Source organism: Stegodyphus dumicola, chromosome 3 (genome assembly GCF_044657685.1).
Source record: "Stegodyphus dumicola isolate Sdum_Otavi_A_Nest chromosome 3, ASM4465768v1".
In the NCBI taxonomy this organism is placed as follows: domain Eukaryota; kingdom Metazoa; phylum Arthropoda; class Arachnida; order Araneae; family Eresidae; genus Stegodyphus; species Stegodyphus dumicola.
The window spans coordinates 62,338,310-62,359,702 of NC_140770.1; the positions used below are offsets into that span (position 1 = coordinate 62,338,310).

The 21,393-nt window shown below is 34.6% G+C and overlaps 1 protein-coding gene across 2 annotated transcripts in view; it reads right to left on the reverse strand.

The window, feature by feature from the left end:
* The window catches only part of LOC118184121 (A disintegrin and metalloproteinase with thrombospondin motifs 16-like), a 132,324-nt gene that overhangs the window by 18,215 nt on the left and 92,716 nt on the right, over positions 1-21,393 (reverse strand). For both annotated transcript variants that reach the window (XM_035353771.2, XM_035353773.2), the window contains exons 15-18: positions 19,639-19,769; positions 13,353-13,476; positions 5,404-5,648; positions 440-551 (exon numbers count right to left, since the gene is read on the reverse strand). In XM_035353771.2, coding sequence (XP_035209662.1) covers positions 440-551; positions 5,404-5,648; positions 13,353-13,476; positions 19,639-19,769 — 612 coding nt within the window. The remainder of the gene's footprint in view (positions 1-439; positions 552-5,403; positions 5,649-13,352; positions 13,477-19,638; positions 19,770-21,393) is intronic.

Consider the following 21,393-nt stretch of genomic DNA (forward strand, 5'->3'; position numbering starts at 1 on the left):
GCTCGAAAAAGGATAAAAATGGGGAAAAGATAAGAAAGGAATCACGATTCTGGTGTAGTGATTGTGGAGTTGGTTTGTGCTTGGAAAAGTGTTTCCAGTTGTAACACACAAGGCTGAATTACTGAACTACTAATAGGTATTCACTTATATTTATTTATTTTTTAGAAAATAATTAAATTTTTTCTTTTTTAGAAAATAATGCTCCACTAGAAGCGAACTTTACAACTGCCATGTTGAGTGGCAGCCACTTCAAGCAAATACGCATTTTCTACAAAACTTTAAAAATTTTACTTATGTATTTCAAAATATCAATTTTTAACTACTTAAGTATATTTTATTTTGTACTAAACATTTGATTTTTGCAATAAAAAAATTTGACATTTTGTGTACCCAAATCATCAAAATAACTTGACAGTTAAAGGGTTAACATATACAGTACCGTTGCTACATGTTGTTGAACATGACGAATTCTGTGTTTTCCAATGTCCATGGACTTTCGATACAACAAATTCATAATTTATAAATGCTTCTTCATTTTCACGTACTAATATCTGAAAGAGAAAAAATCAGACAGAATAGATAATTTCAATTTCCTTAATATTTTCAAAGAAAAGCATTACTTTTTAAAATTTTTCAATTAACATTCAGTACTAACGAAAGTCAGAAAAAAGAGCATTTTGTAGTTTTTTACTTTAAAACCGATTTCAAGGTTATCTCCTCCCTTTGGCTTGCATCATAATCGTTATAAATGGCTAATGTGGAAGAAGGTCAAGTCCCCTAATTTTTTTCCCGCTTTATTTCCACTTAACGTGCTTCTATTCCTTGGTAAGCAGAATAAGTTAAAATTACACAGCAGAATGTTAAATAGTTCAGAAAATCAAAAAGAACTGCGAGACATTACCATCATATGATTTTCCAATGAAAAACAATAATCTAAAATTTTATTCGTTTCATCATATAAGAATATTTATATAATGAAAGGTTAAATAAAAAACGGAATAAAATATCGTATTTTCTCGTGTATTTTTACCCTAGCCTTTTAGGGCCAGGTTACAAAAATTTAAAAATTGTTTTAATTTTCCTTTTCCTCAATGCGCTCAGAGAACGAGCTCCCCTATATTTTAAAATGAACTAGTTCACTTAGTGATTGCTTTCATCGTACTAACAAAGATAAACCCTAGCGAATTACCTTCGAAGATCAGACCGAACTTTTCCCTTCTATGCGTTGAACTTTATGCCAGCCTAATACAAGAACTGGCGAAGGAAACACGAACTCACATTCACTCTACGAATTTCGCTGAGTCAGCTGCATATTCATTTTCTTTAATTATTTACTTTTGATTTGAGGTTTAAGGTGCAGCAGAGACAACAGTCAGAACAAGAGAGATTCAAGTAACAAGGAAGATGCACTCTGAGACAAAAAAAAAAAAAAAAAAAAAGAATAAGTGATGCAAATTGGACATAAATTGATATGCATACAGATTTCGATATGAAAAACGCAAAATTTTAAAGTTAGACAGCCAATGAATGAACATGTGGCGCTGCAGCGCATCTTAAATGCGCATCTGGCACGATATTAAATAGGAGAAATTTCCATTCCAGGTCATATATTCTTTGCACATTTCATTCCGTGTACTCAGGTAGACAGTAACAATGCCTCGCATACGGGTGCACAAACAATATGCATATATGTCAGCATTTGAGAGGCCATGTAGTTGGGCTCAAAGAAGCCGATTGATTTAATCAGCGAATTGCTCGACTTTTGAATAGGAGCGATGCCACTATTAGATGATATTGGCAGGAATGAGCGAACCATTGCTGAACGCAAGGTCAAGAAGGAAACGGTCGTCTTAGAGAGACGATAGAATATGATGACAGATCAATGGTCAGAGCGGCACTCAGAGCCCCAGATTTATCATTATCATCGACCCTATGCGCATAATTATCATCGATCATCTTACGTACATCATTATCATCGATCATCCTACGTACATCATTATCATCGATCCTACGTGGTGTGCTTCAGTGACCGCAAGGACCATAAATAGGCGACTCAGAGAAACAGGACTGAGGTCATGGCGCCCCTTGCTTCGACTGCCATTGACCTCTGTACACCGACAAGCCCGTCTGCATTGGTATCAGGCACATTCGACCTGGAATGTCACTAACGGGTGCAGAATTGTCTTCAGTGATGAATCCTTCGAACTGAGCCCCGATGACCGAAGTTGGCGCACAAACTGTCTGCACTCTTAGTAGAAATTCATCATTCTATTAAGAATTTCAGATGCAAAGAAATGGTGGCCTCATTAGGCTGAGTACCACTTAAACAGCTTTTAAATTGTTGATAATTCTACAACTACAGATTAGTTCTACAGGTTAATTAAAGGCATAAACGACTTATCCGGAACATAAGGACAACATAATTCAATCCGTTTTAAAGCAGAAAATGCACAATTTACGAACATATAAGAATAAAAAATCTGAGGTTACACTTTGTTGGGTAACGGAGTAAGTACTTATATCTCTATATATGTATTGTAAATGTTGCGACAAATTTCTAGGGGATGTAAGGCACCATAAGGATTGAATAGGAACCTGCGGTGGACCACTCAGAGATAAGTAGATCGTGTGTTCGGTCCCTGCAATTCACGGCTTCCAGCCTTTACGATGTGTCATTAGACATGTTTTGACATTGCAGAGACATAACTTCATACCTAGTGTCAGAAGATTTCAACTTTCTGCACTGTCTCTGTCGTCAATTCTCAATTTGAGGAGGGGTGAAGAACCAATGATCTGATTTTTCCTCTGATATTGTTCCAGATATAACGAATCAGAGCATGTAAAATGCTACTGTAAAATTAAGGAGGCGGGGCTAATTCAGTCTGAAGATTTTCGCCATCGGAGTAACAACAGAAGAACGCTTCTGAACTCTCGACTAGAGAAACCTACGATGCCCTTGAGCTCTCGTTAAGAGACTCCGCACACTACGAGGACTATAATTAATGTAATATCTATCTTTGCTATCTCTAAATTATATGTGTGTGTAAAGAGTTCTGGTTATAATAATAAATATGTTTGAGTTTACGCAACTTCGCACCACAACAAGTAACCAAAAGCGCCCCACCCCAAACCTATACCTGGAAATGTTAGGGGTAAGTGGTAGCAGAGGTAGAAGATGGGAAAAGAAGCAAGAGTGATTAATTTGAAACATTTATTGGGCAAGAATACAAATGGTGTACGACAGCTTGAATGTTACAACAGATGCTCGAAATTTGCACCATCAGACGCTAAACATGCCTGTCACCGACGAAACATTTGATTCAAATTAATTAATCCGAATTTGATCTATCTGGAGAAGGTTCTTCCCGATTTGCTTGACCATGTTCCACCAAATGTGAGGCGCAACAATGCGATTCCAGCATGATTGGGGCCCTGCTCATTTTGGACTGGATGTTCGAAGCCATTTGAACAGATCATTCCCGCATCGATGAATTGGGGGTAATGGACCAGTTCCCTGGCCCCCATGGATTTATCAAGCCTTGATTTCTTTTTGTGGGAAGCCATCAAAAGTGCCGTCTTGTTGATCTTGTTGTGTGTGAAATGGATCTCGTAGCAAGACTCGCCTGCGCAGCTGCTACAATCAAAGAAACTCCCGCTGTGTTTGAATATGTCTGGCATAATACTTTCCGGACGTGGGTTCCTATGCAATTCTTAATCCTTATGATGTCTCCTAGAAGTCTCCTCTACATCCCCTAGAAGTTTGTCGCAACATTTACGGTATAAGCAAAAAAAGGAGTAAAAAAGCATTTTTAAAAAACGAATGACCAATTTAGTTAAAAATAGCACTTATAGCTGCTGGTTTTTTAAATGAATTAAAATAAAAAGAAAAAAAATTAAAACCTAGAAGTAGTCGTTAGAAACACCTGAAGTTAACTATTTTAATTCCAGAAACACTTTGTAAAATGAGTTACTAAGTAAATTACAAATTATGAACTAAAAAAAACTTTTTAAAACAGAAAAATTTGAGAAAACAAGAACAATAGCAACAAAAAAAAAAAAAACTGCTCAAAGTTTCAAACAGAACTTGTCAAGGAAAAAGTATCTTAAAGCCTCAAATCAAGTTAATTAACTAGACCATGCAAGACAAATCCATTTATACTTCAAACGATATTAAGCGAACTCAAATTTCTTTACAAATTTAAACTTAACAAAAATCTCACTAGATTTGTCTCTTTTTCGGACATGTCTGGGTGTTCTAAAATATTTAAAGTAAAAAATAAAAAGTTAAACATAATTCAAATCAAATCCTAAATCACAATTGGCCTAGTAAGGCTAACAATCAAATGACAAATAAATGCTAAAGAATAAATATATTCAAAAATACTCAAATATGAAAACTAAACTTGAAAGTCCTTTGTAAAATTAAAATTACAAACATTACTTAGCTGTTTGCGTGAATTAAAAAAAAAAAAAAAAAAAAAAAAAAAGCATGTTGTAGCAGTCCCATCTACAAAATTTCAACATTCTGAGGCTACTCGTTTTTGAGTTTTCCTAGATAGATGCATAGGTACACACGTTAAGATGTCACAAAAAATTCTCTTCTAAATCCATTTTATAATTCGCCTTGAGGAAAAGAGTGCTTTATTCTATGCGTACGGATAAATGGATTTGAGAGCTGTCAAAATGGATATTTTCGTTGAAATATGATATTCGCAATTTTTCGCGATTACAATACTTTCTTTGCTTCATATAAGTGAAAAAGTAGGAAACACGCAAGGAAATATATGCTAATAGCGAGAACAGATTTTGCCAAGTTAACAAACGGTGTTAACAGTTTTATAAAATAATAAAAAAAAAATACACATTAAATTTTAATATGATGTAGGAATTTCATAAATTTGCATATTTTATTTAACTAAATGGGATCTGTTTCTATGCACTAAATATACCTTAAATTAATATCATCAAGAGTAACATTATTAATTATTCGAATGTAATTTTAAACAATGTGTTTTAAAACAAAATCAAATTAAACTAAATTGTATTTCAGAATTCTAAGTAAATAAGTTGAAACATAGGTTGTCGGGTCCACAATCAGCTGTCATTCAGTTTTCAACTGTAGCTTCACTTTATATGAAGTGAAAAAATAAGATGCTGATTTAGGCATATATTCATCATAATGTAAAGCATGTAACGACTTCGAAATTTATCTAAAGCGTAGGAATAAAGGCTGTACTTTAGTGTCATATGGAGTGGAAAAAATAAGTGTTATGCGATGAAGATGACATATGCCATGATCGTAAAGGTGAAGGGGTATGTTACTGGAATTTATGATAACAATGCCTGAATTGTTTCTTATAAAATATTTTATTTTATAAGGAGTTTTTGTAAGACTGCAGTTACCTCAACAATCAGTTCTTTCATTGTTGGTCCTTTTGTTAATAAACTTTCTGGCTTCCCAGGCCATCTTCTGTAACTGAGAGTTGTTCCAGCAGCATTATACCTTCCAGGCCAATGAAGTATCCAATTTCCGTTTAAACGATACTGACCTGTGCTCTCACGTAAAGCTAAATACGTTGGAAAATCTCGAGTTTCTGAGATATTTAAATGTCTGGAGTGTGGAGGTATCCGAATGACTTCATGGTAACCTGTAAGATAAGAGTACTAAATTTATTAAATTTTTGTACATGAATTTGAATTTAAAGCTTATATATATATATTATATCTTTTACGTTTTCTCTTTTTATTTCTAATTTTCATACATTGTAACGTTCCTCTATTTTTCATAAAAAGATAATCTTATGAAGTAACATAAATATTAATAAGCTTCCTATAGCAAATCTTTCCATCTAATCTATTTTCGTATCTCGCTGTCGAACGTTTTAAACTCGAATTTATGATAAAAATGCCTGTATTATTTCTTATAAAATATTTTATTTTACCAAATATAAACTGCTATTTTTTTAATTTTTATTAGCCTAAAAGATCGTTGCCCGAATGGGGTAACGCTAACGCTCTTTTAGGCTAATAAAAACTTAGCTTTTAGGGTATTAGTCTCGAAACTACTATTATTCGAGACTTTTTATACTAAAACTTTTGCGTATTTAACAAATGCATATTTAAGTCGTATTTAACTTTTAGGCTATTAGTCTGGAAATAGAATTTTGCGTCGTCCGTTATCAACGGCTGAATCACTTTTCAAATCGTTGCCACCAAATATCGCCCTATATTATTTTTAAAGAAATTAAATAAAGAATAAATCGTTGCCACAAAATAAAACGAAACTTTCATGACGTCATTCTAACGCGTCACTTCCTGGAAAATCCAGGATGGCGGAGACCAAGCCTCTTTTCTGTGACGTCTATTCCGCCTACTGGTTACTACTTACATGGAAATGTAAATCAGTTTAACACATAAGAGAAAAAATGGGAAAAATTTGTTCGGAATTCCAAGCAATAATGCCAAATAACCAGTCTGTGAAAAAATAATTTCACTCTTACTGATAGTAGATTTTAGAATTTTATGTCTCAAAATATTCTATAAGGAAATTATATAAGGAAAAAAAAAAAAAGAGATTTTTAAAAAAAATTATATAGACATACAAAAATTTTCATTTGAAACACCTTATTTTGTTAATAAGTTACTGATTAAGAAGTACAACATTCTCAATTTAAATTGATGGATTTAAGAATTACATATAGAATGGTATACAATTTAGAAATAAGAAACTAAAAAAAAATCTCTATTTATTCAGGATGAATTACGAGGAAATAGCCTTGAACTGAGAGATGATAAACTGCACTGCGTTAATTAAAACGAAAACTTACGTAAACACGTGTGCGATTCTCAGTCGTTTCAAAAAATGATTATTTCCATAAAAAAAAAAAAAAAAAAAAAAAAAAAAAAAAAACACTCTTGATGCTATCAAAAGCAATGCAACTTATGCAGAGGGGAGGGATTGAATTCTTTTCTTAATTTTTTGATATCCCAGCTCCAAATATGGATACATCCACTTCCACTCTAAAATACAGAATTTCAGTATTTAGCTGTTTTCTCTGTATTTAGATGTTTTATTTACACATTCCACCGAATTTCTGTGTTCGCTTTAAAACATCATCATTTGCACACGACGAAAATTAAATACCCATAAAATAACTCATCTATAAAAGGGTGTAATCGAAAGATTTACGAAAGTTAGTATGTTACATCGAGCGAGTTATATCAGATTGAACGGAAAGCAATGTAGAATTGATACAGAAAACTTCAACTATGGGACAACGTATTTGTTTTCTGGCTTTAAGTTTGAATGACAATAAAATAACCATCATATTTTATGACTTCATCTTTCAAGCTATTTTCTAATCATCTTTCTGAAGAACTGTTTTGATTTTGCCGCAAAATATTTATTTAGCGACCGAGCGGATTTGCCAAAATACAAATAATCCAATTTAATCCAATTAATTTAGTGTATTTTCAGTTTCTGTTTACCGTTAAGTTTCTGCAAAAAGAAACTGATAGTGATTTATAACTGGAAAGAGGAATATTAAGACTCTCAGACAGAGGATTAAACATTTCTCATTGTTTAACTTCGAATCACTTCTTGTAATACGTGATTTAGCTTTATCTTGCTGAAGATTTCGCATCAGATCAATGGTTAAGGCCCATTTCAAATTTTTAACCGAAAAACAGGTATCCAGGGATAGGCAACATAGATAGGCTCTAGAGCTCCGAATTTTTAAGGCCGCCAGCTAAGTTATTATTTTAAGTGACATCTAAGTAAAGGCAGTGCAAGATTTACGTATAAGCTGTAGCTTAGGGCCTCCACTTTCTTGGGGGTGACCCAAAAAATTAAAATATTGTATAAGAATAGTATAACAGACTTATAAAGGGCTCCATATTTCGAATAGCTTAGAGCCTTATCAAATCTAAACCTGGCTCTGAGTAAAGGTTTATTTCGCTTTTAATTATTAATAAATTTAATTGGCAAGAGGCTCTAATTATACTGATAACGTAGAGAGCCGAAAATAGTAGAGCCGTGCGTGATGATAAGAAGGTTTATTTATTTTCTAATAATTCATGAAAAAACAACTTCCATATCCTAATACTTTTCTTTGTGAGGGGGCTTAACCGCTTTCCTTTTCGATTAATATTAACGTAAATAATTCTTTTTTTCCTATCTACATCACAATTAGAAAGATTCCACTTCCTTTATTGTGAAAAGAAAAGTACAAATCGAATCTCTCTGCTGGGGCTTTTCAGCTGTGAGTTCACGTGAAACCCAAACAGAAGAAAACATTTCTGTTAATTTCAAGCATTCAGTTGCTATTCATTGAGAATAATAAAATTTCTGCTGCGTTTTTGAGTTTGCAGTGATATGTTGATTTAACTCTATCAGCATCTTCAGTGTACCATTTTTCTTCTCATTTCTAGTTTTAACATGTTCGCTACTGATCGGCTCATATAGAAGCTATATGGTTTCCTGAAACAGACCAACGACATGGTGGTAAAAGCATAGTCCCACAGTTATTTCTCAGCAAAGTTCATAGCAACTGCACTCATATTAGGTAGCAGACTAGAAAGAGCTATGACTCATATTTTGCTTTGTTACCTGTCTTTACGTTGACTTGTTTAAATAACATTAAAATAATTATGCAATATTAAAATTTAAAAAAATATCAAAATTATATTTTTAATTAAAACTACCTTGAATTCTCATACTGGAATTAGGTTTGAACATTGCTTTAAAAAATACGCAATTCATATGTGGAAAACGGTGCTATTTTACGCGTTAGTAGCGAATATGTTAAAAACTTAAGATTAAGATTTTAGAACTTCTTTTATAGAATATTATTCCCTTCCCTCATCCTTGTTTTCACAGTGTAATTCGTAGCCCGTCGCGATAGAATCCGTAGTTTGAATCCCAGCCAACGCACAGCTGATTTTGCTCGTTTCCTACTTCGAAAAAGTAAAGCCTATAATAGCTTTGCAGTGGCGAATTTGGTGGACTGAGTTTCATTCCTCTTTCTTCAACCATTGATATTTTATGTTTTCTGCTATGAAAAATCTAATGACCTACACCTTTAACATTCATATTAAACTAGCCTTTATATTAGTATTCACTTATAGTACTTGGATATAATAGATCGTTTTCTGCGGCATAATCGTGCACATAAAATTCATAAAGCATAACATGAAAACATATAGCCTATCAAATGACATTATTTACCTATGAATAAAACTACTCAAATGTTAATTCAGTGGTGTTGAAAAAGAAGGGCCTTGATATCAAAATTGTGATAATCTATAAAAATTTCCGTAGAGGAATCAGTAATATAGTACCTCTATGTGCTTGAATTTTGGCTAGCCAAAATCCTGCACTGCTTTTCGATCATCGTAATAGTATATTGCATTCATTAGATCGATCACTGCGATGCACTGCAGTCATTAAATTTCTATTAGGTAGTCGTGAAGTGTGTAACTTAGATTATGTAGAGAGTAACTGATAAATTATTCTTTTTTTTACTTCTTATCTAATTATTTTTAAAATTACATCGTGGAATGTGCTACAGAGATTATGTTATTATATCTGTAATACTCTAGTTTAACCTTGTAGATTATTTCGATATGATGCCTATCTACGATTATTGTAATGTTGATTCAATGATGCCTATTAGTAAAAATTAACTGTTTCCTGTCTGCTTGGTATCTCACAGGAAATCATTTTAAGTGTTCAGATTCATTACTTGAGTAATGTTCCCAGTATTCCGTATCGTATCTAAATGCCAGCACAGAAAAGAATATAAATTATGATTAACAATAATACTCCCACCAAGCAACCTGGAATTCTGTTAGTAGATAGTTGCTTATGAATGATGGATTTAACGTATATTTTTCATCATTTAAGTGATAATTTACAGTAACAAAATCAAAATTTTCACAATTCCCTCATCACCGGAAGGGTGATAATCATCATTTTGCGAATATTAATATTCAGTGTAGGTTTTTATCATTCACATTGAAGCCTCATTTCGTGAATTTAATTAATTGTCATCTAAGAAGGACAGTTGGAATCCGAAATGTTCGTAAACCAAAATTATTCGCCTCACAGGAATTAATGTAAAGTAGATTAATCCTTTTCTGGGTCACAGATGGTGGCTTATTTAACATTTACAACAGTATTTTGCGCCCAAGTTCACATCATAAACATAATGGAAATCATTAATATAAGCTAAACACAATATTAAACAGAAAATATAGAAAAAAATTTAAGTTCTACAGTAACCTTGCAAAACAGAGTGAATGCTATAAGTGGAAAATAATAAGGAAAGGAAAAGGAAGAGATGTTACTGTTTGAATGAAATGTCCCTTTCCATAAAATACTAGGACATTGTTTTTATGGGACACCTATTTCTTTATCTTACCTTTATCTCTTAGCACCACTTGAGTCTGCTTGAGACTTACTGGGAATTTTTAATACATTTCCGTTTCGCTCAGAATTTGTCCAGTATGATTTGTTGTTGATTACGTTTTAAACATTTTCTAAAAGACATGTCATTGAAAGTGCTTTGCTATAGCTTGCTACAACTTTATCAGAGTATCATTAGATGAAATTTTCCAGATTTCCTCATTTTGTACTATTTTCGAGGTCAAAGAACTGTGTTCATCTTTTATTTGTTCCTTTTTTCTCTGAAGATATTTCCTCCACAATTGGATTTTGTTATTGCTTCTGAAATGTTTTTAGTTCCTTTTTACTCTGGTAATAAACTCAATTTTTGTAGTCCTCGGCCTTTTCATTGTTAACTTCACATTGCATGGGTTTGTCTAGATACCCACAGGGAAATTCTCAGTGTCATACCCTTCAGAATTTCTTCCTCAACAGAATTTGGCCATAATTTCCTCTATTTTTTACTCAACATAACCCAATCATAATCTAATTCACCACCACTTTCTCCTGAGGTATTAAGTATAAAATCTGAAATTAAACTGGTGTGCAAAACTTAAGCAACAATGTAAAAATTTAGCAGATAGCCATGAAATTGCAGAAAAGGAGGTCTGGAGATCAGTACAATGAACACGTAAGTCAGTAGAAACGTCATGCGTATGCAAATATCGGGAATGAAACGTCAGAGGCGACGTGAGCGTACACAAAAATGCGTGATGTCGGCGCGCGCAGCTCAACAGTAGTATAAAAGGAAGGACGGAGACGCAATTCGTTGCAAGTGCCAGTGAGTCAGTTCGTGAAATATGGCTAGAAGAAATCACCCGGACGACTTCACACGTGGAAGAATGATCGGAAAGCTGGAGGAGGGGCGTACTGTCACCAGTGTAGCTGCAGAGTTCGGAATCAACAGAAGTGTCGTTTCGCGCGCTTGGAAAGCGTTCCAAACCACAGGTACAGCTGTTAGAAAGGTTGGTGGTGGCCGCCCGAGGACGACAACTGCAGGGAATGACCGATATATTGTCCTGCAGGCGAAAAGAGGCCGACAGCAGTCAGCAAGCGCCATTGCTCAGCAACTCTGTACAGTAAAAATAACAAAATGGACGTAATGATGAATACTTAGCAATCGAAGTGCCACCACACAGCTGTCCAAAGAATTATGACTGTTTGCTCACTTCCACTGAAGAATGACATCTAATCTGCAGCTTCACCATTTAACTTTCCATGGAAACAATCTAAGGCAAATATGATATTCAACAGGCAGTGCTCCTATCCTAAGTCATCACTATTTATGTGAGTGATAATTATCAACTACCAGTGCCTTCAAATTACCAAAGCACAGTACTTTGAACTTTACACTATTATCTGATGCACATTATACAAAGTGCTCTCCATGCTGCTGTGCACAATTCTGTGCACATTGAACTCTATGCATAATGAACTCTGTGCAAAGTAAACTTTGGAAAATCTGTGCACAATCACACAATGATACCACCAACACAAAAATAACATAGCATTATAACTCACATCACATCCATCTTCCCATATGCTAAGGCATTCCTCCAAGCACACCAACAAATGTCAAACTGCAACACCTAATTAATTGTAACATGTTATCTTCATATTGATTTCTGTATACCAATATATCCGTACCTCGATTACCTGTGCCCCAGTTTATCTTTATAATTGTTCTTCCTATGTAAATAACTTTTTACTCTAATGTAATTTATTATGTCAACTGCGTAATGTAATGACTTGTAATCTTTTGTCTTAATAAATGCCAGAAAAGGTTAGTGCAGTGGGGCAATACCATTTTTGTCTATGACGATGTCGTGGTGCCCCCTGCACTTTTTCCTGTCCTGTCCTGTCCTCTATACGGATGAGAGTCGGTTCAGTACCAGAAGCAATTCTCAACGCGTTTTGATTTGGAGAGAGGTCGGGACCCGGTTTTATCCCAGTAACATCAAGGAAAGGCACCGTAACGGTGGTCCTGGAGGTCTTGTCTGGGGAGGCATTATGCTGAACGGGCGAACTGAGCTCCACGTTTTCGACAGAGGGACTGTAACCGGGGATCGCTATTGTGAGGAGGTACTCCTTCCCCATGTGCGTCTGTTTCGAGGTGCCATTGGCCCAGACTTAATTTTTATGGATGACAATGCACTGCCACATCGGACTCTTGCTGTTGAAGAGCTACTAGAAAGTGAAGATGTCACTCGAATGGATTGGCCAGCGTACTCCCCAGATTTAAATCCCATCGAACATGTGTGGGAATGCTTTGGGAAGACGCATTGCAGCACGCTTACATCCTACGGAGGACACCCAACAACTCAAATAGATGCTGATTGAGGAATGGGCACTCCGTCCACAAGAAATGTTGCACCAGCTGGTTCTGAGTATGCGGAGAAGGTGCGAAGCAACCATTGCAGTGAAGGGAGGGCATATCCCATATTAAGGAACATCTTCTTGTTGTTCTTCCTCTTGGATAGACAATCATGAGTCATGATACTATGCGTTCAATAAAGCTTGTTTTTGTTTGATTCCATACCATATGCATTGTATTCCTTTTTCAGCTCCAATGCTTTCGTCATCCTTTACGTATATAATACTCTCCTCCATTTCTGCATTTCATGTCTTTCAGTTGATTTCTCGTGGAGTTATGGCAAAAAACCCTGCTGTTGCTTAAGTTTTGCACACCAGTGTATATTAAAATTTATAATTTAATTTAAACGCTTAATATAATAGTAAACTTCTGTGAAATGTTATTTTATGATAAAAATTCGAGTCTCGTATTATGGAAGTCTATCAATAGTCGTATTATGGAAGCACATATATATATTTTTTTTAAATTACGATTTTGAATGAAAAATCTGTTCTCGGATAAGTCCGGTAATAAAACAGAATTAAACTCTGTTACCTGCGCTGAGGTTTACAGCATGGTAATTTCCACTTATTGTTTCACACGTAGAATTGTCTCCGTTGCACACACCACAGTAGTCAGGAGTAACGGTAGATTCTATTTTGCCATCACAACCTACGGCCTAAAATAAATATTTACTTCTTGTAAACAGATCACATACAGCATTTTCTAATATTCAAATTATTCAGCATTTCTAAACGCGGAAATTCTACCATGATATTAAAAGCATATTTAACAGCATTAAGTTCACTATAATTATACAGGGAAATTGGAAGTTACCTTTTATTGACAGACAATGAATTTCTGTCGACCTCCTTTTTGATGACTATTTTGCCTAGAATATCTTCCCCTATCGACTCATTTTAATACATTTTTACCATCAACAACTATTTATCCCACCAACTGCAATGCTCTGCACTAAACTGAAATTACTTCAAGAAATGAAACATTTTTTTCTTTATATAAAAGGTTTACGAAGCATGCTAGAAAACTGGTTCATATTTGTGCTTTACACTAAGGAAAAACCGCCCACAAGTGTTCTGTTCTTTTTTTAGTTGGGATGGTATCTACACTAGCTGAAAATGGAACTGCGAAGAAAACTATAAATTTGACTTCATTTATGCCCTCCTTTATAAAGCAAAAATATAGTAAAAAAGTGTATGATGTCTTAATTTAAACAAACCAGTTTAGCATTTCCTATCTTTTGCTTTTTCTGCTCAACTTGAGTTAGTCCAGAGAAAAAAAAATTGAAGTATACTTAATTCTGTTTTTAAACGAATTTTATTTAACACATATTCAAAATACGAGGGTTGTAAGTTAAATAGTGACAACTTAACCTTGAAACTCTCAGAAGGGTGGGCATGCGCAAATAGGATATGGGAGCGGTGAGGTGGCGCTGTTGTCGATGTGTAGAGGGCAAAAAGCAGTCAAGTTACTTAGAAGGGTAGCTGTTGTGTGGCGTTAAAGTGAGGAGTTTCGTTTCCATCGCTCTAAAGCATGTTTTCAAAAGGTGATCAGCGATCGTGGCTTAAAATCGAGGTTGCCCGTGGCAAAAATGCAATAGAGTGCTATCGAGGATTAGTAGAAGCCTGTGGCACAAATGCTTTACCGTATAGGACAGTAGCACGATGGGTTCAAGCATTCGTTCAGGTCGGAATGTGACTGCGGATTTGCAAAGCACAGGTCGGCCCTCCATTCCTCAAGAGCAGATTATTGACACCCTGAGCGGTGTCCTTATCATAACAGCCGATGGACTGTCCGAGAATTATTCTTAGAGGTTGGTCTCAGTCATCAAATGGTGTGGCGGATAATGAAGAAATCTCTCAACATGAGGAAAATTGCTTTCCGCTGGGTTCTACATCGACTAACCGAAGTGCAGAAATGGCACCGGTATGCATTGGCTGGCACCCACTTGAAGAAATACCGCAATGAAGGAGACGCATTTCTGAAGCGTATTGTCGTCATTGATGAGACATGGGCACGAGCCTATGAGCCTGAATTAAAGCATCAATCAAATGAATGACGTCACCAAAGTTCGCCACGTCCACAGAAATTTCGACAGGAATCCAGTCGGGTGAAGGTTATGCTGATTGTGGCATATGACTGGGACGGTGTGATTCTTATACATGCCGTACCTGAAGGACAAACTGTCAACGCAGATTACTATTGCCGATTTCTACAGCCCTATCTGCGTCCGGCTATGCGGCGCAAAAGTCCACGTTTATTGCACAACAATCTCCCTAGCGTATTGCATGACAACGCTCGTTGCCATATCGCAAACAATGTCACTCTCCTTTTGCGACGGTGGCAGTGGGATATTCTGGAACACCCTCCCTACTCACCCGACATGAGTCCTTGTGACTTCGATCTGTTTCGGAAGTTGAAGGAACTCCTCCGAGGTCATCGATTTCATGACGTTTCATCTGTACTCCACGCAGTAGGGCGCTCGGTCGCTCACATCAACAATCAACACCTTGCCACTGGTCTGCAACGGCTTCCCGACTTTGGCAAAAGGTTATAAGCTTTGCTGGTGATTACATAAAAGGAATGTAATGCAATTGTACTTGTAAGTTCATTAAAAATTGATTTATACCTATGTTGCCATTACTTAATTTACAGCCCCCGTAAATATTTCAATTTCATTCTCTTTTACACGTGTCATTCTGATTTAACACAAATAGGCCAAGAAAATTTCTAAATATTTCTTAAACTGAATTACCAATTATAAATTGTATCAATCAAGTCGAATTAGCGTTAAATGAATTAAAAACCAGCAACTCTGAATGCATGCTGAAAAGTGGGTTTGAAGCAATTTGTAAAAAGCAAACAGGCAAATTTTCTAGCATCATTACAACGGTACACACAATTTGCGGAAAAAGATTTCATGATCTGTCTTTTGAAGATATTGATGAATTATTAGTTGACAAAACTCTAATGAAGGTGACATATTAGAGATTGTCTTTAGGACTCCTAATCCCACAGAACGAGTAGTAATGAAGACAATGATCCATTTCTAAACGCAGATTTAATGAAAAAAGGTCTGAAACAAGCCATAAAATCGTGTAATCATTTATCAAATGTGACCATAATAAGGAAGTGGAAGTTTCAATATAAACTGAACCTCTTGACAGCCTCTTACAGAGAATTACACTAATATCCTAGTTTGCGTTCTCCCCCTTTACTCTGATTCACTATAATATTTTTTTACAAATCCATTTATAGAAATTCAAAATTTCATATTTTTTGTATCAGAAAGCAATTAATTGTTACATTTCAATGAGAATAATAATAATAAAAAACATAACTACAGAATTTAGTTGCACATTATTAGACCGTGATAAGCGGAGGAATTTTGCGTGAGAGCGGCAGAACATTGATCCACGCTAGCTACAATACAGTTTGGTTCAATCAGACGGATCTCTCGTTCTTTCCTCATCGTATTGCATCATATTAATTACATTAGCGTTTAGCTGACAGACAGATTTTTTTATACTTATTAAATTATCTTGATGATTTGAGGATTATTTTTGCGTTATAATTTCGAAGAAAATTTGTAAAAAATTATTCGTTACGTTAACTGAGATTGATTCTTCTAACAAGAGAAAAGCTATTTCGTTGGAAGTAAAACTGGAAGCGATACGTCGATTCGAAAAGGGACAGTCACAAGGTGGCAACGTAAGTTAATTAAAGTTAGCACCTTCAACTATACTAGCAATTTTGTAATGAAATGCAGAAATTCAGTTTTTGAAGTGATGGGAAGATGGTTAACGATTTAGATTGATCATGAAACGCAACATAAGATCATCCTAAGTCATAATTGAAACAAAAGCAAAAGGAATTTAAAATTTCATATAAGAAGAAACGGGTAACACAACTGAACCTTTTGTGGCTGGTCGAGGATGGTCTGATCGATTAAAAAAAATCCTCAACAGTGAACCCAAGCTGTCCATAGATCTTGGCCACTACTAAGGCTTAAAGCGGGCGCTTTATTATGGAGGCATCTAATAGGTGGGCCACTATGAGGGGATGGACAAATACATCCATGTCTTCTCCGGGATTCGAACCCGGGCCATTCGGCAGTCAAAAGTCACTAACCACTTTACCGTCTTTGCGGCCTCCAAACACCTAAGTAGCATTCACAGTTTGAGGATTACTGGCAAGGTAGGCAGAGCTGGCAAAGCTGCGGAAGAATTTCCACAAATTTTAAAGAAAATTATTACTGATTGAAACTTTTCACCATAAGTTGAGTTTAATGTGTTTTTGAAAGAAGATGCCATCCCTTATATAAATTTCAAGAACTCCTGGATTTAAAGCAAGCTTTTAGGAGGCTAAACTCGCCATGCTTTTAGGAGGTAATGCAAAAGATGATTTTAAACTCCAGTGCTTACTTGTGTAGCAATTTGAAGCACCATACCCATTGATAGGAATAGATAAATCAATACTTCCTGTGAATTAGTATTAGAACACAAAAGCGTGGGTGACAGACAAATTTTTGGTTTTTAAATGAATTTCTTTTAGCAGCAAAGTGTTATTGCTCCGACAACATTAATGAATCAAGTCTTTTCACGCAACTTCTTTTGACAGATAATACTTCTGGCCACCCCAAAAATTTAGAATCTTCCGATGCTTGTATTCCAATGAAAGTTGTTTGTCTGCCGGCAAATACAACATCGTGTATACAACATATGGATCAGGGTGTGATATCCAGCTTTAAAATATATTACTTGAGAATTTAATTGGCATAACTGATTCTAATGAAGTACACGTAATTTTTGAAAAAACTGAAACATCATAGATGCCTTACGAAATGCATGCTTGGAACGCTTGGAAACAACGAAACTATGGAGAAAAATGAAATCATTACTAAAATTAATGCTTTGGCTTATGAAAAAGAAATGAACGAAGCTGATGAAGAGGATATTAAGAATTTACTGGAATCTCATAAAAAAAGTCCATCAAATGAAGAACTGAAAAATTTCACAGATAATATAAATAGATCATAATGCCAATTTATGTATTGAAAATGCGTTAGAAAATATTGCTGAGGAAAAAACCGGAAGCTTTATCAACAGACTTCTTAAAGAACAACATTGCAACTCTTATGAAAATAATGGATTAGCTTTTTGAGCATGATCCAAATTTGGATGATAGTTCAAAGGGAAGAAGAGGATTTTTAGGCTCCATGAGTTGTCATGAAGAAATGCTGGCTCAAAGGTGACAGAATAAAAACAATTCAAAAATACATATATGTAATCAATAATGAATTATTAATAAAATTAATATTTAATTTTAATTTTTGAAGTAGTTATTTCACTGTTAAATACTATTTTTAACCTTATTGCATTTGTGCTCTTTTTTTATTTCAAATACTTTATATCATTATATTAAAAATGTAATTGACCTCGTTTTATATTTGATTTGCTTAATGCTCTTTTTTTCTCCTGCATTAAGAACGTAAACAAGATTAATAGCGTATGTATTTGTTAACCAAAACACGAATGTTTAATAACTGATTCATTCGCAAAACTGTGAAACATCAGCACTAGAGGAGACTCATCCTGATTTTGCTTATGTGATCACTTAAAAAATTTTATTAATAAAGGAAGAAGACGATGTTTGTCACATTTCTAGTGAAGAAGTGATATTCCAGTTGTAACCAAACATATACTCCGTTTATTGTCAGAAAATGAAAATTTTTATAAAATCTTGTTATATGTAAAAGAGATTTCTCTCTCTCTATCTCTCCCCCTCCCATGAAGATTGAAAAACGTCATAGTACCAAAAAAATCACGCTAGGAAAGAAGGTAAGAAGCACACAGTTTTAGAACACAGAAATAGAAAATAAAGCAGCGACAAAATTTCGCAATTTTAAAAATTGCCGCGCGAAATATCCTGATACAAAATTAATCGCCTTTTGAAAGATCGAATGAAGTTTAAGATAAAAGTGTCTTCAGGTTTAAAAAAAAATTAAGTACATGCTCACTATTGCAATATGTACTGTATGCGATCTCTGTAATCTCTCTACGCGAAAAGAAGTAAGAAATATTTTCACCTATATTATTTCAGTTTTTTGGCGAAAAGAGATTTAATTGGTACTTTTTAACTGGAAAATCAAGAAAAGCATTCAAAATCGAAAAATGGATACAAATTACTGCTACATACAGCAGTTAATAGAATTTTAAACCTACGTAGTTATCTAGTAAGAGCTATTATTTAATTTGTCTCTTTTGTAAAAGCATATAAGGTATTTCTCCCGTCTTCTTAGCATGCCTTCGTAGTGTAGTGGTCAGCACGCTGGGCGCGTATTCCAGAGGTCCGTGGTTCGAGTCCCGACGAGGGCATTGCTCATTTTTCAAGTCTCATGCTTCAAAAAATACTTAATGTCTCTACAAGCATATTTAGTATTTTTTAATGAAAAAATACACTTGAAACTTTTAAAATCTGAGACGAATGTCTGCAATGCTATCACCATGAGGCACTTTCTTGGAATTTTACTTTTCAGCACAATGTTTACCACGATAATGGTTTAAAGCTAAGAAGCTTTGTCACTGCTTTATTTTCTACCACGATATTTTATACAGCGATATCTCAAAACTCGATGTGTTCTTCTCTGTTTTCTTTCAACCACGATATTTTTTTCATGTCATGTTGGTTTTTCCGCGACATTTTCGTTTACGACGTTTTTTGAGCGATGTTTTCTTAGATATTTATCTGTGCTTTCAAAATAGTGGCCAATCTTATTTTTTTTTTTTTTAATAGCAGAAATTTGTAGGTATTCACTTACCCGACATTCACCGTCAATGCAGACACTTGAAAAGTTTCCGTTACAAGAACTGCCATCTTGAAGTTTAGTCGACAATACAAGGTACAGATCTTCTTTATCAGGAACGCAATAAATACGACATCTTGATAAAGCTGAAATACAGCGTTAAATTTTTATCATTACTTTCAATTTTTAACAATACTTTACAACATTCAGGTTTTATCTTTCTGTGAAATAATAATCTAATATTCCCTAAAGTTTACCTATTTGCCACCAATAAAATACGAATAAAATGCATATTTTTTGTTATGTAAATCATGTTCCTCATTTTTAAAGATATTATGTATGCTCATAAAATTTGTGACACCATCTGGTTAGCACTTACTTTCAGTGCAGTTTGTTTTCCTGTTTCTGCTTATGTGAATTACAAACGCGGCTTCGATCTTGACTGATCTTGACTGACGATATTTCAGCACAAACTACTCTTACAATTAAGTTATTTTGCAGCAATTTGTGTTTCTAAATTTTAAAGTTTTTTCGACGAGAGTTAGGGCTTAGCAGCCCGGGTACTCTGTCTGACACCATTATTAAAACCAAAATTAAAATTATTATATGTCTGACACCATTATAGAGACAAGTAAAAAAAAGAAATGTGTGTAGATTGCAGTATATGTTTTGTGCAGGCCTTCAGTGTTACCGAAATGAGTTACCTTCATTGCTATAGGATTTTTTGAATAGTTCGTTTTATTTAACAACAATGCGGTCCTTTTAACCAACAGTGAAACAAACGGATTCTAATAAACTTGTGCATTCAAGCGAGCTTTTGTTTTTTGCAATGGACTGCATTCAAAAGCATCATCTAAGGAAAGGAAAAGAAGATTTGCTATTAGAAGTTAAGGAAAACGACATGGAAAGCATTTATTAGAAAATATTTTCCCATAAATGTAAACTATTCTTTCAGTCGCTAGTTACATATCATAATTTAAAACTGCAAGATAAACAATTTGAAACAAATTTCAGAAAGTTTTGAATTCCAAGATACCTACTGAATAAATTATAATGCTTACAATAACAACATTCGCTAAAACAGATTTATATAAAAAGTGTACATATATTTTTAGAAAAAATATTTTTAGAGTTCTTGGCATTGGTGCTCCTTTACAAAGTTATAATGAAAAAAAAGTATTTAAAAAAATCTATGTTAATTTATTCCATCGCTTGACATCTGTCAATATTCGATGAATTTATTCTTGTACATAACATAACTCTGCAGTACACAAACTCACAGTTATAATCAGAAGTAACTAGCATATCATTGGCTCTATTTCTGCGCCTGCCACATCGATATGGAGAGAACAAGAATAAGGCTTCATTGGTAGAGTTCTTTCTTTCTACTTTTGTTTGAGCAATATTAGTCCACTTCAGAGATGCACTTTTATTCTTGGAATAATATCCTTGGTGATACGACTATGAAATGGCTGAAGAATTCGGCCATCTTTCTATGAATGCCATTCAGCAAGGGCCCAGGTTTTGGGTGGTGCAGAAGAAGATCCAGCTATTAATTTAGATCAAAATTCGAAAAAAAACCCACAACTATTATTTTTGGTTCTAGACACTTCTAACCTTCTTTTCTAAATGAGAGTGAGAAATCAAACCGATTAAAAAAATAATCCTCTTCTATACTCACTTTGATTTTATTTAACTTATCTAAGAGATACCTTCATATTTTAGATTTCTGAGGCTCTGTTTAGGACGAAGAAGTAGTTTAAATGCAGA